The sequence below is a fragment of the Phoenix dactylifera genome, chromosome 12, assembly GCF_009389715.1.
Source record: "Phoenix dactylifera cultivar Barhee BC4 chromosome 12, palm_55x_up_171113_PBpolish2nd_filt_p, whole genome shotgun sequence".
NCBI classification, from domain to species: Eukaryota; Viridiplantae; Streptophyta; class Magnoliopsida; order Arecales; family Arecaceae; genus Phoenix; species Phoenix dactylifera.
In genome coordinates this window covers 6,763,513-6,781,773 of record NC_052403.1, presented here as the reverse complement: position 1 = coordinate 6,781,773, position 18,261 = coordinate 6,763,513, and the positions used below count along the sequence as shown (strand labels likewise).

Sequence of the window (18,261 nt, the reverse complement as noted above, 5' to 3'; positions counted from 1 at the left end):
AATTTACGGTCGTTTGGCTATTTTTAAAGAATTAGACTGAAAATTTTATAGGATTCATATATTGAATTGCCTATAAATTTTTTTCAGTTGAATTCTGTTCAGTCCAAATTCTATAAAAAAAATGTTCATAAAATTATTTTATTTTTTAAAGTCTAAAAATTGAGATTTGGATTGGATTTGGATAAATTTTTAGAAAATACAAACTAAATAGACTAATAGATTTAATTTCTGCAGATTTTTCAATTTAATTATATAAAAATATTTAAATATATTTTTATTATTTATTCCAAGTTGCTCTATAAATATTTACGATATTCGTATATGTTAGTTGCTGGATGGTGTATTAATGTTGTTCCAGCAAAGTTTTTGCCTCTTGTTTTGGGCATATATTGATTTACATATCACTTCAATCAACTATACATCAAATCGATCACAATCAAACATATCTTCCATAGTATCATGTTTAACCACATTCTTTCCCAGCACTTGTATGAATAGGCATGCCTAAACCTTCATTATTGCTTGACAATTTCGTCCTGCAAAGAAATCCATAAGATGTTGTTTTGTTACGAAATAAGAAATGCATGCGAGGAAAATAAGCACACTGAAAAGTATATTGGCGAATAATACGATAAATATTAGATTGCATGTCTTATGCTTGTGTTTTCATTTATATTGTAGAATTTTAGTTAGATATATATACAATGCACATATTCCATCACTATCATTGTCACTTCAAATTCATTATAAAATGATGAAAACTTGGTAGAGAAGATCTCACACGGAACAAAACTATATGAGTAATATTGAATTTTCTTTTACGATAATGGTATATTTAGTTTTTTAGTAAAAAGTTAAATATATTTACATTACTATGCAAAAAGATGTGATAAAATATGTAATATTTAAAAGTAAAAAAAGATGGTTCAGAAAAAAAATTCTTAGAAAATGTAATTAAAAAGCATCTAAAACATATGCAATTTGCCATCAATTTTTAATTTTAACAAGGCACAATATCAATTCCAAATTTAACAGCATTTCCTTTTTTCAAAAAGAAAAAAAAAAAACTAGACCAATGTACATTCTACATCATGAAATTTTATTGGAAAAGGAGAAAAAAAAAACTATACTAATTCCATTGTTATTCATAAAGAACTTTTTGTTAGTTCAACAATTAGTTCATATAAATTTCATGGGCTACAGTGGAACTAATTAGAAAAGTAGCATTAATTAGAGGTGGCAATCAAGTTGGATACAAGTCAAATTGATTACGGGTTGGATCAAAAATTCATCAAAATCCAACCTATTAATTAATTAGGTAACATATTTATTAAGCAGATTACGCTAGATTAAACATGTAAATAGGTCTTTAATAAGTCAAATCGATAGTTAAATACATTAAGCGGGTTGGATTAAATCGGGTTGAAATAGGTTTAGTATATTTTAAACAAGTTAATAGGTTAAATAAGTTATCGGATCCGGTCCGAACTAAATATTAAACAAATCATATGTCCAATATCTGAATTGGATTCAAATGTTAACCAAGGTAAATAGGTCGACTTATTTATGGTTCAAATTTATTTAATTTACATTCAAAACTATTTAAGGTAGGCCGGACATCAATCAATCAGATTGATGGGCAAGTTCATATTTTTGCCAGCCCTAATATTAATGCATATTTATGAGCACATCTAACCCAACTAGCCCAATAAATATAGGAGAAGCAAATCTGCAAACCCTGGTTCATGAGTTTGGCCTGGCCTCCTACCGTGTGTACTTCAGACTTCGGTGCGAGTTACTATGGGTGATCGCACCGGAAGCGAGAGCTACATAAAGTTGTTCTCACCGGGGGTGCCCATAAAGCACGGGCACTGTCTCCGATTTCTCTGCAGTTGGTGGATCCGGACAACGCCGCCAGCAGAATCGGGCGACCATCAGGGGTTTCCGGGGAGAGTCTGAAAGTGAAAGTCCGCTTCCGGAATCCGAGTTCCCACGTTGGCCGCCTTTTTAAAATAAAATCTAATCCTCGTTTTGGTCTCCACCATTGGATCTTGATCGAATCCAGCTATCAGGATGTTGGTTGGAGTCGTGCCCGCATTGGATGTTTGCCGTAGCCCGTAGGCCATAGCCGCCGCTTGCGTGCGTCGGTCAGCCTTTGGTGTCTGGTCTTCGGCCGTTTTGGACCCAAAAAAAAAAATATATAATTTCATGTTTATAAGACCAAGTTTGATTTATTTTTTGCAGATATAGCGTACCTTATATTTTCTTGTCTCTATAAGTGGTCCCATCTTCGAGTTACTATGATCCTGTAGAATTCAAGAGAGGCTACTGAGATAACATTATTTATAATTATCAAATAAAGTCAGTTCTTGCCGACTTTCCTTGAGCATTATTGGCTTCATGAATTTAGGACAATATATGTACGCATCCATCCCAGGACTTCTCAAAGTGGCAGTAGTAAACTGCTGCAATAATATAAAACCTCATCCATACAGTGTTGTTCAGGTTTTTTAACTTAAAAAATATTCAAGATTGATCTAATATATAGCCGATATGGGCCTAAACATATTCATAGACAGGTTAAATCATGACGTTCTTGCCGAGCTAAAAGTTCAAATCTATTTAGATCCAATCATAAGTATCATAAATTTAATCACAAACATCACGATTAGCTCTTGATCAGCTAAAATAGATTTAAGTCGTAGTATCAATTAGGGCTATTGGCTGCATTTGTTTTATTACCATTTGTAATAATTGAAAACTTCATCCTGAAAAGCTAGTTAGAAGATGCTATTGGATCTTTGGTCATGTTTAAGGCTTCATAATTGCATTATGTTATCTATGTAAGAAGAAAATGAGCTTAAGATTAGGCCGCTAATGTAGGCAAGCACTCATGGTCTCAACTAACCAACAATTTAAATCTTACTATATTGTTTAAAACTCGACAGCGAGACAAGAGGGTGCTTGCAAGTTTAATGGAGCAATCTCAAAACAATATCAAACATGATTGCTTAAAAAGTTTTTGTTTCCAATAAATCCATCAAGAGTTTCGATGCAGCTAACTAAGCAGACATTCGACCATGCCACTTGAATGTTGTCCACGGTTAATGGGATCAAGCATCCACACATGGCAAATCTTGAAACCATTCAAAGGACAAACAAGCAGTTCGAACCATGTTCGACTGAAGCACAATTATAAGTTTAAGCATTTAAAATTTCCACAAACGTTTGGAAAAGACAGTGCCTATGAGTATACCATTAGCCCTTGTGGTGCATGGACATTAATTCTCGTGACTTTTAAAATAAAATAAAAAAAACTTGTTGTTAATTAACTCGGTATTAAGAAATCCATACCAACCCTGTAAAAAACCTTATTTTAGTTCATAACTTCACATCTCTTATTAAATTTCTGGCAGCAGAGCAACATTTTTTTATTTTTTTTTGCCATGTAGACTTTTTTACAAGAGTTTATTCAAAACGTTACAGGCATCGAAGACAAGAATGTCGGTGCTGCCAGCGCCCCGACCTGGAAGGCATAATCCTTGGGTAACGGGTCCTGTGAATTGGCGCGCTTTGCGTCCCTTTCAAGTGAACTTACGAGGTCTGGTGATCCAGGAGGTTTCTCTCCTTTTTTTTTTTTGAAGCAAAATGGAGGAAACGACAGTGACCAAGAAATCTTTATCCTTGATAGATTCAAGCTTGAAAAAAAAAAAAATATACAGTAGAGCCCCATCAGCACGGCATTTATTTTTTATTTTTATTTTTATAAAAAACTCATAAAAATTGATATAAAAATACTTTGTATAATTATTTTTAAATTGAAAGTGAGAAATCCCAACTTCATTATTTCAAAAACAAGAAATTTTTATCTCACTACCATTATTGGTACTGCTATCGTCTCAATCACTATTATTGCTGGCAGCATTTCTACCACTTCCATTGGCGTTGTTGTTATCGTCATCATTTCCGCGTCCTTCGTCTCCACTACTGCCACTACATGACCTACTACTGCTGCTAACATGTTGCAATAGATCTTGATTTAGTCATTTCTTCTCAAGCATATAAAAAATAATTCGAAAATTTTTGATCGAGCAAACACACAAGCAAAGCCTTTGCTGCTCCACAATCATTACCGCCATGGCCATGTTATCAATATCCTACCGTCACTATAGTTGCCACTGCCAGCATCACTATGACTTTTATTATTTTTGGCACATTTGTTATCATCCTCACCATTATCGTCATATGTATATATTTTCAAAATAATTAACTATACTATTTTCTATATTTTTAAAAAATAAAAAATAAAAGAGAAAATAACTTTTTTATATTTTTATTTCTCAAAGTAAAGAAAATAAAAACGGTTACTAACGGTGTCCCAGTGAACCATCAGTTCGAAAGCTGAGAGTTATCAACTAGGGCCCGGGGTGCGAAGGTGGGTCCTGTTTTGTTTTATGATCTTGGTGCCATTTTTCCGAGGTCATTTAACCCCAAGATTGTGACATACATTACCAAGGTGCGAGGCCAGGATAAAGACCACTCCAAGGTTTTTCTCCTTTTAAGGTCTCATGAAATGGGTTCCAAATGTCATAGTATTCCTCTGGCTCCAACTCCAACCTTTGCATTGTTAGGACCATTCATTCACCCCAAAGGGATGCTTAACATCCCGTTCAGATTAATGTGGCTTTGATACAGGAGCTTGATCTAGGATTTCTGTACGTAGAATTATGCACTATTAGGATAATTACAGCTTATGTAGAAATGCCTCTACAATTCATTGTTGAGCTTTAATCAATCATTGTCCTACAAACTAGTAATTCTTGTGAAATTTGCTGCAATCCTCACAAGTTATGTCGCGATTTCAGAATTTTCGCCAATCCTTAGAAAGCATCAAGAATAAAAGGGTCAATGCCGCCTCCCGATTCTGTTTAAATTCGAGTTGCGAAATGGTTTCAAAATTTGTGCGAACGAGAACGATATTTTTAGGGCATGCTTGGTTCGTATGTTTAGCATGAATCTCAATTCTAAACAGCAGCATTCATGATATGATGGCGAAAACTAAAACAGCAAAATAGTTCTTACATAATTTCCTAACCTCTCTAAATTCTTGAAATTATACAGTGAGAGGGACTCTGCAACCAATATACAACTTGGTATCTTACATAAAGAAGCAAGAATATATTTATCTATCCTTGTCAACTAAATGCGGCGAATGTTACATTGACTGGGATTAATCTAGAGATTCTTGCCATTTGAAAAAAAAACACAAAATCTCATAGCTTATTCGAAGATTCATGTGCATTTGGACTTTATGTACCTGATGATGTGGTGGTTGCTGGTAAGTCAAATGTATGAGATGGCTGATCAACAACGTAATCGATATCGCAGCCAGCATTCAAAGTACAATAATTTACAATTCATTGCCTGATTTCATTCAAATCAAAAACATGACCAGCCCGGATCAAAATTTTCTACAAGTAAGAAACAGCACGCAATCCGCTTGGATCTGAAGCCAGTGTTGCAGTCTTAGGTTATGAGATAAAGAAACATCAAACATCACTTGATTATTAACTGGTCAAATGGTTAGATCCTAAAACTACATCTGGATCACCTGTTTGAACTACTACTATTATTATTGTAAAGGCTTGGTGCTCTTTTGGTCATAATACTTGCATGGTTTCTGTGGTCACACTATGATGTGATGCATCATATGCGAGGGCGTGTCTATGTATGACCTTAAGGAGACAAAAGCCCCGAAGCTCGCATGACTCGGGCCACTGGCCGAACATGGCACCGTGCACTTAAAAGTAATGTGGTCTCTTAATTGACATCTGTTTGCCCATAGAGAGGGAACCCAAGCCGGACATCACCACTGCTGAGAAGATTAATTTTTTTGTTTACATCTTCACTAACGAGTAGTCTTTTAGATTATTGTTTCCACCTTGGAACTTACATAGAGCCCCACTTGTATCCTGATGGTCATCATCATTGAAGCCACCTAAAAAGTTAAGCCATTCAATTAGCTGTTGCATGTTTGTGTGGCAATGCTTTGAGCATTTCGCTTGTTACTGACTATAAGCTACCGGCACTCAACCTTTAGGCGTGGTATTCTAAATTCTAGGCATATATTCTTTGCTGGTATTTGAGCAGTTGTGAAGAATGGTGCTTTTGTTAGGTTGTGGAAGGATGTGTGTGTAGGAGAACACTCCTTTGAAAGCCTTTTGGCCTTCCATCTCCTGAAAGATTACTTAGAAAAGGGTTGATGGCGCTTACTCAGATGGTCGGGAATTGACGAAGTTAGGGTTTTCGATTGGTCATATATCAGGAACAAAATTCTTAATGGAGGAGAAATTGAAAAAAAAAAGAAGAAGATCGCCGAGCCCGCTAGGTTGTTCTTTGTGTGGCAGGCATGTAGACATGACGAAATAATCAACGCTTGATTCTTATTGCTTCTATGAGCATTTGGTTTAAGATCTTTTTAATAATTGTAAAAATGATGCGATTGTATTGGTGCAATCGCATGGTGGTGCATTTGGTTGGAACGAAATGGCAGGATTTTTACCGGTAAATGGGAAACTGCAACGAACATCGTAAGAATGATCAAGAGGTTTGCTACCAATTTAGTGAGGATTATAGATGCTGAAAATTATTTTTCGATCAACAAATATGCGAAAACCAATCAAGTGTCAGAAAGTATATACATCTTTTATTCTATTATTAAAAGAAAACTTTCAAATATTACTCGAGACTTTGCTCAGAAGTTCATTTGTCTCCACTCGCATGCAATGCACATGTCAAACTTTAATATCAATAAACTTTTAAGATACACAGGGCGGACAAGTGCATGCAATTAGGTGTCGTGATGGGCCTTCTCTGGAGGAAACCAAAAGCCTGGCCCAATCTCAGTCAAAATCCATAAAACAGTTGACCATGGCTCGTTAAGAAGCTTCGCGCGTAATGGGCCATCTACACCCAAACGAATCTCAAAGTCAACCTGTGAATTCTCCTCCCGCTCGCGGCATCACTAATCCGATCCGTCCAGCCAACTTAGTATTCCATCTGAACGAATCAACGAATCGGACGGTGATGATCGTATGAGGACATATCCGTCATAATAAAATCAGCGAGGACCTTGCTTGTCATTTTGTATGGGCGAGGCGAGGTGCTCACTTCGGCGCTCCTATATTAGGGTTTCGACCATTAGGGTTCTCGACGTGGTCGCCGGCTGCTAGGGTTTCTTCTTCTCTGATCCAGAGGTAAGCGGGAAGATAAATTCAATTTTTTCCATTGATTTCAATCCAATTTCGTTCGATTTTTTAGTTCTCTTTTCCCCATTATCGGCATCGTCTCGTGGGTAGGCAAAAATCCTTGCTTTAAGTGTGTACCTCAATCTGTAGAAGAAGAAAGATCCCATGCCCTTGGGATCTCCTTTCGCATGTCTGTTATTTATTGGGAATTGGTACTGTATTTTTTTTTCCCATGAAAGCATTTTGATAGGTTCTTTGTGATATATATGGATAGATCCTCTCCCGGACGATCTGGTGGGCATTTGGATGCCAGTTTCTTTGTTTCTTAATGATCTTGTGGTGATTTAGAGCTCATTATACTGTGTTTTGTTTGTTGCGAGTAGGGGAATCAGTCCGGAATACTCAAAGAGGGCCCATAGTGATGGCCCCGTCTCAGCCGAACACCGGCCTCTTTGTTGGGATCAACAAAGGGCACATCGTCACCAAGCGGGAGTTGCCTCTGCGCCCTTCCAGCAGAAAAGGAGTAAGATCTCAGTAATAAATATTGGATTTTTTTCTTGACTTCTGTTAGTGCTTCATATGATTACATGATTTGTATTTTTGGGTCCCTGATGCTCTTTTTTTTTCCCTAATTTAAATTTTTATGTGTTTTCGAAATGAAGAGAGCAGTTCCTAGTCATTTCTTTGAAAAGTGCCGTGTTCTGTTATCATTGGTTCTTGGTTTTTGTTGTTGCACATTTTAGCAATATGTTGCTATATTCCAAGAGTGTTTCCAAGTTATGGTGTCCCCTCTCCCTCCATGTCTGTTTGCTGGGAATAGATTTTGGAATGAAGGTGTGCATTGCCCAGATGCAAGATATTTTGGAAGGGGCTGATCAAATTGCGCGCATGGCTTTTGTTTCCATTAACTCAAACTACAACATCCACATGTGATTATATAAAATAATTATGTTTTACTTTACTTGCTTGCAAGTATTTGGGGCTTTTAGTGGGGAAGCAGAAAATCATGGACCAACAAACAAGTAGTTTTACTTAATTTGCTGTCAAGTATTTGAGGTTGCTGTAGGATAGCAGAAAATCATGGACTAAGAAGCAAGTTCCAATAAATGCCAGTGTAATGAGGGGGGCTGCTACAACAATCATGCATGTTCAGGTTAAGACTGCCTGCATGCAGCATGAACTGCGCACAGCCCCTCCTTTTGTACAAGTCACATCCATTCGCATGTGTTCTAGGATTTGGTAGGAGCTAGTCTGTGGTAAATGCAGCATGCAAGCTGTGTTTGCCGACATGCACATGTTTTTTCATATAATCATTAATGTTCTGATGGTCTGTCTTTGGATACGCTGCTGTCTATTTTTCATCGGAACTCTTTGCATCTAGAAGAAATCATAACATGCTAATTAGGATCTCCCCCAATGTTGAAGTGTTTTCTAGAGGATGGGGAGAATGAAATTTAATTGCATATCTGCAATGCTCTAGATTAAGTGGTTTGGGCCATAATAGTTGGTTTGCTTAGCTTAATTTTTTTTGTTGGACTGCAATTTCTTTATTTGCTCTTTCCAGTGAATTAGTTCACTTGAGGTATGATGAGAGATTCTTTTTCTTGATTTATCAACAACTTCGTACCAGAATTTATTTGTATAAGGTTTTCTAATGTCGTGGTTCAATTCTTTTAAATACTTGAGATAAACTTGCTTTATTTAAAAAAGGAAGACAAAAAGATATAGGATATTTAGTAATTAACTTAATAAACTGCAGTGAACATATATTTTATTTTGCTTATCTTGTTATGTTAGACAAAATCATAGTATTAAGTGGTTCTTTGTTTGCAAATTGACAATGGTATAGCAATTTAATGAATTAGTTAAGTATGATCTAGACCATAGTTTCCTGATTGTCTGGATACATGATGGGTTGTGTTTGTAGGTCATGATTTATACTTGCGAAAAAAAATGGTACAATAGGAGTAATGTACCAGGTTTGCCTTTTATATTTGTATCGTGATTCCAAATTCTGCTCTTGTATAGATGTATTGCAATCATAAAAGTGTGATGTGTATTGATGCATGACACACTTAAACATATGCAGACATATGGTTAAGTGAAATTCAGAAGAACAATCCAGATGATATTTCACATATTATGCTAAGAGAAATTGTAACATAGAATGATTTATCTTTTTTGAATTTTATTTTATTAAAAATTGCTTTGCATCATATTACCAAGTGAAGAACATAATTATGATCTTGATCTGTTTCCGAAAGTCCATCATGTCTTTCACCCATTCAATTTGTTGAACTCTTTTTCAAGAAATTATTATTGTTCACTTTATTTAAACTAGAGGTAGCTTGAGTGCTTACTCCGTTGATGAGGCTTTTCAATATTTGGATTGAAATTAAGTAGTTTTTTGTGGTACGACATATATTGGGTACCTTGTAGCACAGCATATATGCAAGGAATGATCGTAAAGGAATAAACTGTTTTTATATTCAGCAAGTGAGTTCCTATTTTAGACTCCACATGTGGAAAATTTTCCGGGAGTGCTTGCTGTTATGTCAGTTCATGTGTAAAGAAAAAAAATGGAATCTTGAAGCATTTCAAAAGAATATGGATAAAACTAGAGAGGCAATTTTGAGACAAGTTCTTTTAAAAAAAATTGGCTGACTCCTTGTATATTTGCAACTCAAAGCAATTGTGTATGCACCTGTCTCGTTTATTGAGACCATATATTTGTAATTCTTTTTTTGGGGATCTCTTAGCTATGCTTCATCTTTTGGTGGAATTTAGTTAGATCAATATTTCTTCATATTTTGAATTTTTAGATTCCCCCCCCCCACCCTCTCTTGCATGTTGCCACACACGTATAATATTTTTAGCATGCTGTATTAGCATGTATAAGGCCACTGAAGTTCTGTTGTCATGATTCTATTCAAATGATGAAAATCCATTCTAGTGGTTGTCCTATGAAGGTTTCTGTATGGTGCTTTTTCCATCAGCTGATGGTTGCAAAGTGGACTGAATGCTTGGGTTGTGAACTTTTGTGTTTCAGAAAACCAGCAAGAGGGTGCATTTTGTCAGAAACTTGATTAGGGAAGTTGCTGGATTTGCTCCCTACGAGAAGCGGATCACTGAGCTCCTGAAAGTTGGAAAGGACAAGCGTGCACTCAAAGTGGCAAAGAGAAAGCTTGGAACTCACAAGAGAGCCAAGAAGAAGCGTGAGGAGATGGCTAATGTTCTCAGGAAGATGAGGTAAGCTTCTTAGTTAATTACTTTGTTGAAGTTATTTTCAAAAACATGTGCAGAAACATATTTGCTGTTTCTTTGGAATTGATTTTAAGTGAGGTTTATGGTAGATGATGAACTTGAGACACAAGACAAGGATAAATGAAGGCAAAGGATGTAGATTTCGTATGGAACTAATCGCAGTATCTGTTAAAGATAATACAATTTCACATTCCTATGTTTGGTCAATTTTCATAGATTGTGTATGTTAACATTTTATATGTTTGGAGGTTTATTAAATACGCAAATCCATGCACAAGTAAGGTCTATTTGTTTGCATGTATTTATAGTGAAAATAATCAAATATTAACACATACACTTCCTATATATGGTGTAACTATCGTTACAAGATGTGCACCTCACATTCATTTTATGATATACTTTGAATTGAGAAGTTTCATTCATGAGAAGCCGCATTTTTAGTCTCATCAAGATGTGAGGCGAGGATAGCCTCAAGTATGCCTTTTTAAAATGTTTTTTCTAACATTTATGTTCCATAAGGTTACAACTTTGTGTGAGGAGATGTAGTGGTACGACCTTCCTAAAGAGGAACCCAGGTTTTAGAAGTTTGAATAGCTTCTTTTCATCTGCTATTACATGGTTTATTGATTCCTTTCTCATCAGTTCTGTCCCTTCATTTGGTTAATCCATAATCGAGTTCAGATGGGTCTGACCCACCTGAAATAATGATGGATGTTGAACTGAAGAGGACCCAAACTCTGCTGTCCTAGGCGAAATGGCTTGATCATTTCATTTGCTGTATTATACGTATTTGTTAGGCATCTTCCGTATGTTAAATTCATGTCTGAAAAGGACTTCTTCCCCCCCACCTTGCATCATAACTGTGATAACACACTTGTCCTTTTTAACACCCTTTTGGACTATTTCATTTAGTGCAATGATTTAGGAAGTCATAAAGTGGTTGTTGTTGTTTCATTTCGTGGCATATTGGATTGAATGCTTATTGATGCCTGTATGGTTGATGATGCTTTACTGTGTGCAGATCCGCCGGAGTGGCTGAGAAGAAGAAATGAAATGGAGCAGATGATGCACGGTCTAAATATTTTAGTTCCAAACTGGTGACGAGTCTCTCATCCTTTATGCTGTTAGGAAAGCTAGAACTGTTAAGATGCAAGTTTTTCTAATCTTTGGTTTTGCAATAAACTCCCTTTCATTCTGATAGCGTTATCATCAGCATTCGGATACCTTTTAACTGTGGTAGATGCATAGCCATAATATGTTATGGCTAACCTGTTGGTTAGTACTAATTAAAATCAAATGCCTAAAACCCTATGACACGAAAATAAGAAAAATAAGAAGAGCACCACCAAATCATGGAGACGAAGTTATTAGGGTTTCTAGCGTTTGCTTCTGAAATGAGTTTTCGGGATGGATTGGGGATGGTGAGGGAGAGGAGATGGCAGAGGGTATCGGCGACGATTGAGGGTTCCTCAGAAAGGAGAGGGAGCTTTGGTTCCAGAGCTATGTAATGATTACGACGCCGTAAATTGAGTAAATTTAAAATTCTGAGTATTTATGATTCTAAATCATTTTTTTTAGGTAAGCCTAACTGCTTTCATTGACTAAATAAAAGAAGGCATACAGGAGGTTCTGAAGGAGAAGGAAAGGAGGAAAAAAGTGAGCAGGCAAACCGGCAAGAGCAAATAAAACCAATACTGAAAGAGAGAGAGAGAAATCAGGGCAGTGCATGTGTCTGCCTAATTAGAACAGAGGAGAGAGCTTTTTCCAGCTTCGTAAAAGAAAAAATCCAAAATCTTTTAGAAATCTAGCTATCAGTTGACTCGCAGCCCCTGAGCCCTACCTCCCGCTCGCGCGTCAAAAGGTGTACAAAAATCATATATGGGGCGGGGCACTAGAGAAGAAAATATGGGGCATATTTTTTATTTTGCCGTATTTTTTTAGTATATTTTTTTTTATAAAGGCTTATAAGTTAGGAACCTTTTCTATTAAAGAGTCATTAATTTCATGATATAAAAAATTAAACAAAAAAAAGTATGCGGCATCTTCTTTCTTTTTTGTTTTTAGGATATATTTTTTAATCGATTGTAAATATTATATATTTAGGTAATATGTAAATTAGTTTATCTAACAAATAAATATATATTTTTAAATAAATTGATAAACAACTTACAAAGGAAAGCTCGTCTGCCTATGTGATTTTTGTTCCCAAGATGCCTTGGATTAGGTGGATTCACGGGGATCGAGGGGCGAGAGTACTGAGCACCTCCTGATTCAGGTTATAGGGATGATGAGAGATAGGATGGCTTTCTAGGCAAAGCATGTATTTAGAGAGGTCAATGGGACAGCTGACTGGGTGGTTGCCTACGCGATCCATTATTTAGGATGCGCTATGTGGTCAAAAGAGGGGAAGCTGCTACAAGCACACTACGAGCTTGTCTTTTTTGATTTTATTGAGTGTATTTGTACATGCATTGTATAAAGTATTTGTCATAAAGAAAAAAGAGGCCCTACCCCTCTCCGACTCCGACGCCGTAGAAAAGGTAGCGGATGGACAAAACATCGCACGCATGTTCCTTCATCGTTGTGTTGGTCTCCTTGATCGCCGGTGCTTCGGTCATTTACGACGTCTATAAGCCCGAATGATCCGTGCTTCCGTCGTTTACAACATCCATAAGCCCGATGGCAACGCCCATTCCCTGTTCGAGGAAATGCCGCAACCAATATTTTCCTGGAATCGGTGAAACAGGCACTGCCCCCAGCGGAGAACGAGGGCGGAGGTGCCGGGAAGGACCCCTGAGATCGATTCTTCCATCCAAGTGGGAGGATGAAGAAGTACGCATTGAAATTTCTTTTTAGGGAGTTGTAAGTTTAAAACATCAGTTCCGGCCGGGCGTGACATTGTTGACTTTGATTTTATTTTACCGTAGACTCCTTGACGTCTAGCTCGAACGCAGACAAATAGTTCTGAAAATCTACGATCAGCACCAAATTAACTGCATTTGAGGGTACAGATTTTGTAATGCTTTCTCTGCAGCCAAAGCCGAGTGCAATAGGAGATAAAATAAGAGATGCAACCAGAGCGTAAGAATATGAATTTTCGAGTCTGTGCGCAAGACTGTCCTTCCAATTTGCCATTACGAGAGTGCTTCTTCTCCCAGTTCTCGAGCAGGATCTCCTTCAGATAAGCCTAATGGAGGTGTAGGACCAGCTTCTGGCTCTCTTCCTCGCCTCTCGATGGGGAAGCAACCTCATCTCACCGTCCTCGATCACACGCCGGAGGGACGCGGAGGTCCCACCCTTTGCCGAAGCAGTAACAGACGTAGCCTTTGATGTCCCGACCGCTTGCATACCGTGATCCAAATCCCAACTCCTTGCACCCATCGCAAGTGTAAGGTCTTTACTGGAGATCTTGCTCGAGCTTGCGATCAGGGGTGGCTGGAGAGTAATCTCACCGTAAATCATGTCCACGATGTGTTTTTTCTTTTTTTTTTTTATTGAAGTTGATCGGTCAATGAACTTGGATGATCAACAATGGATCAAAAAACAATGCAACTACGTGTCAATAAGATGAATAATTAAACACAAGATGTTTGCTAAATACCACACGTGACCTGATCTTCATGGAGGGATGATGGACAAGCATAAACTTTTTCGGGGCCAGAAATTTCGGATTTATGAATTGGAACAATATGATCAGCAAAATCAGAAAATTAACTAGGTCTATGTTCATAAATACCAGAAGCAACTTTGGAGTGGGTCGGCTCCAATTTTATAGAAAAAAAAATCCTGCTGGGACTTTTTTTTTCTATGAAATTCAAGTTGGCCCACTTCAAAGCTATTGCCAGATATTTATGAATATAAATCTAACATGTCCTGTAATTATATAATTTTACTAGTTGTAGTGGTTAAATCTATGAATGCTATACAATATTCAGCGCAATCATTCAAATAAATTCTCAATCTAAAGTTCAAGCAGTCGGTCCATAAAATTGCTTCCTTTAACCGCGAAGTTATGTTTGGACTTCCCGAGACTGGCGTTCTTTACGTACTTTGTTTATACTTATACCTGCAGGAGTGGTCAATTACTTTATGTCGAAGCATTTAAATTTTGAAACGAAACCCAGAGACTCCAAGAACGCTGTAGTATTGAGGAAAAGCAAGCAAATTATAAAAGTTGATGGAGAAAACTTTCCATGCCTCCAAGTCGTGCCACAAGGCACAAGTTTATTGGTACTTTTGGACCTCAAATGAGCTTCAAAAATTTATTCGATTAATTATAGATAGATAATAATATATTGACGACAGAAATATCATAATTAACTGAAAGTGCCGATCGACTTGGCAACTGCGCACCTTGAAGTCTGGGCCGCTGGTAGCCTCTGAGCCTGGAATTTTATCACTGAGAACTATTACATCCACGGCTTAGCTTTTTGCGACTGCATCTGCCCGGATATTTATGTAGCTTTTCTAACGCTTGTATAGACTCGAAGTGTATCCTCTTATAACCTAGAGTTAGAGATTAGTAACTTCCTGGGCCTCTGCCAGTTTCTTCACTGTCTACAATGGTCGATGGCCGTGTCGCCCAACAATTTGAAATGTTTGGTGAAAAGCATTCCACTGAGGATTGGGTGGAAGTAGAAGCCACGAGCAAGCCTCTGTTTTAGTGCTTGGTTCAAGGCTTTGTGGAGCAAGACTGAAAGAGTGAGCGGTCTTCTATATTTTTATAGTCTAGAAAAGTTTCCTCCTGAACGACTCGGCTAATGGGCCTAGTGTCCGAAAGTAGAGCCTTGTTGGAGGCCCTTTAAATGGGCTGAAAGCCTTGGCCCATTAAGAGAAGATGAGGAGTAGACAGAACAACAGAAAGGAACCAAATGATGATAAGTATCCCTTCTTTTGACTTTTTGCTGGGAAAGGATTTGGTGGCGAGCAGCATTAGAGGTGACAGTGCAAGGTGACAAATGAGTAGAACACCTGTGGCTCATTCTTCTTACTTTTCTATCTTTTGACTGAGGTGGGTCAGGCTTCACATAGAGTTGGACAAAAAATTATATCCCTAAACTCAGACACCATAGCTATGTTTCCTTAGACACCATTCACAGATTCCCCTCAGAAAAAAAAAGAGAGAAGCCAAAAAAAGACAGTTTAAAGAGCTCGCAAAACTCTTGTTTGCACATAACAAGTTGGGCTACACTTTGCAAGAGCTCTAATCCAGGTTAATTTTCCAGTTGATTGAGAAAATTATTTAGAGCAAACGTAATCCTCGTGTCTCATTCGGTGCAGATCCGATGGATGAACGAGGTCATCTTTTTTGACCTGATGCAGATAATGTCGCTAAAGTCAATCTTGCCCATATTTTTTTCCATGCATATGAAGGGCAATATAAATTGTAGATCAATTGCCCGGGGCTTAGCTCAAGCCATATACTGGTGTGCATGGTTCCTCAATTCACCTGATGGATTCGAACTACCGCTAGAGCTGTTAGTTTTCCAGTTAAGCACGAGAGAGCAAAACATGGTAATTGAGATCCACCTCTTGGATTAGCTATCATTTGATATTTTTCTAGATTTTTTTGATTGACAATTTTATTCCCAGCTCTTAATTTTGGTAGCTATTTACGTTTTCTCACTAGTCTGGTAAATATATATGCATAAATAACTATACATAAAACAGGTATAGAAAATGCTGACCTAGTCAAGGGCTAAACTATAGTGTTAAACGTATAAGGGTTAAATAATGATGGTTAAACAAAATATTTAATTCTATTTTTTTAACCTAAGAAGTACAATAAAAAATGCCACCATTTATTTTTATGGTGGTTGGAGGATCTCCAGGTCTTTCCTTCATCATAGAAATCTGAACATACTGAGGTTTCTAATCCTTCTGAATGTGTATTCCTTGTGATACCATGAGAAAAACGAGGAGCCAGGCAATTAAAGCCGGTGACAAGCTACCAAAAAGCACGCACTAAGCACAGTCAAAGCTTGCTTTGCTGCTACTTATTGGTTGATGACACAAATGCAAAAGAAAAAAGAAAAGTTTTCCTGAAAGCAACAAGGGAACCACACAAGCCATCTCTGGTACCGGGCCATATTGATGTGAGGACTCTCTTCTCAATCACCCCAAACACTGAGGAGTCTACAATCACATCTAAGTGGAGGAGACACTACCAGACATTATCCTGTCTGGTATTGATGGCTTTCCAAGGGTGAGAGAATTCTAGAAGGTCTCAAGCACAAGACCTCGCGAGCAATACCTTAGATATCTCTGATGTTCTCATGTTGGCCATGAAAGACGAAAGCCAGGTGATTGACATACGTAAAAAGATGTCCTAGATCGAAAGGTGATCAAATAAACTGAAATGAAAATAAATATAAAGATTAAGCTTGTGCTCGATTGTGGCCTGACATAGATAAGGGAGAGGGGGGAAAAGGATATAATAAATCCTGCATTTCACTGTTTGGTGGATAGGTTGAGGTGGATAAAAGAAGAAAGGAATAACATCTACCTAGCTATAAAGCTAAATGAATATTATGAGTTTTAAAGAACAAAAAAAATCATCTTTCTCAAGGGAAAAAAAAGGAGAAAAGGCTACAAATATTATGTTGAGAATAATAAAAGATTTACACTTCATATTTTTTCGATGATATGGTGTTTTTATGTTGTAACTAATCACTGTTGCAAGGAGTTCAGAGCCTACAATATTATTTCATGTAAGAGTTGGAATAGTTGGGAAATGACAATGCCAATTATAGTCTTCGGATGTAAATCTTTTGATACTAGCTAGATAAGAATAACATGATATCTCATTCTCCACAACTTACAAACATTGGACATGGCTTAATCTGCATTTGAGGAATTAACAAGAAAACCAAGCTATATACATTACAATCAACATATTTTGTTGGTATATGGTGTTGGGTTGAGAACACCAGTTCTTAGAACTCCAGAATGCTGTGAAGCCAACACATCGCATAGAGCACCATGATGTTGACACACAGAAATCAGGCCCAATGCCAAGGGAATGAGCCTCTAATAAACTAAGCTACTGCATGCGATTCTTTTACAGAGGTCCTTAAAGACTAGGATCTTTGGGCTAAGTAAAACTAAAGTAGCATGTGCAATAATGGTGTACTTTTGTAACAAGTACTGCTCCAAGTTACTCAAAAACATAAAAAAGTTGCCTAAATCATTGAAGTCCTAACATCAAAAAAAAAAAAGAAAAGCTGTCGAGTGTTATACCATCAAAAATCGGGTCCAAATTATACACTCAATATGCTATCAACCAGATTGGAAAAACATTAACCCATGGAAGTTTAAAAAATTTTGTCCTCAAGTCTTACTCCCAACACCCTGAATTGATTCAAAAATTTTATTTGAAGCATCTCTAGGAAAGAAAGAGAATCGCTATCAAACTTAAGAAGCACAATGGCTTGTATGTAGGAAATCTACATCACCACCATGGTTTAGGCTCATGCAAGGAGAAAGTAATAATCCTTTAAATGTCCTGAGACTTGTCAATAGTGAAACAATATTCATTCCTAAGGTGAAATCTCAAGTCCAAAGCCGAATTGAAACAGAATGCTGAAAAATCAAATTAAGAACTCATACATCCGTGAGTTCATGATTATATTTTCTTTTTCTGGTAGAAACATAAAAGTTCATAAAATATTAAGTTATAATCATGTAATTATTGCAGAGCTAAGAAATCATGTAATTAGATCAGATTCTCTAGTTACTGGAGCATATGATT

At 37.1% G+C, this 18,261-nt stretch overlaps 1 protein-coding gene across 1 annotated transcript; it reads left to right on the top strand.

Moving 5' to 3' along the window:
* Positions 1-7,151: 7,151 nt before the first annotated feature.
* On the top strand, positions 7,152-11,734 carry LOC103696781 (60S ribosomal protein L36-3-like). The gene is made up of 4 exons (XM_008778500.4): positions 7,152-7,256; positions 7,631-7,770; positions 10,297-10,496; positions 11,533-11,734. Exons 2-4 carry the CDS (start codon positions 7,669-7,671, stop codon positions 11,561-11,563), a joined length of 333 nt encoding a protein of 110 aa, XP_008776722.1. The 5' UTR covers positions 7,152-7,256; positions 7,631-7,668; the 3' UTR covers positions 11,564-11,734.
* The last annotated feature ends 6,527 nt before the right edge of the window (positions 11,735-18,261 follow it).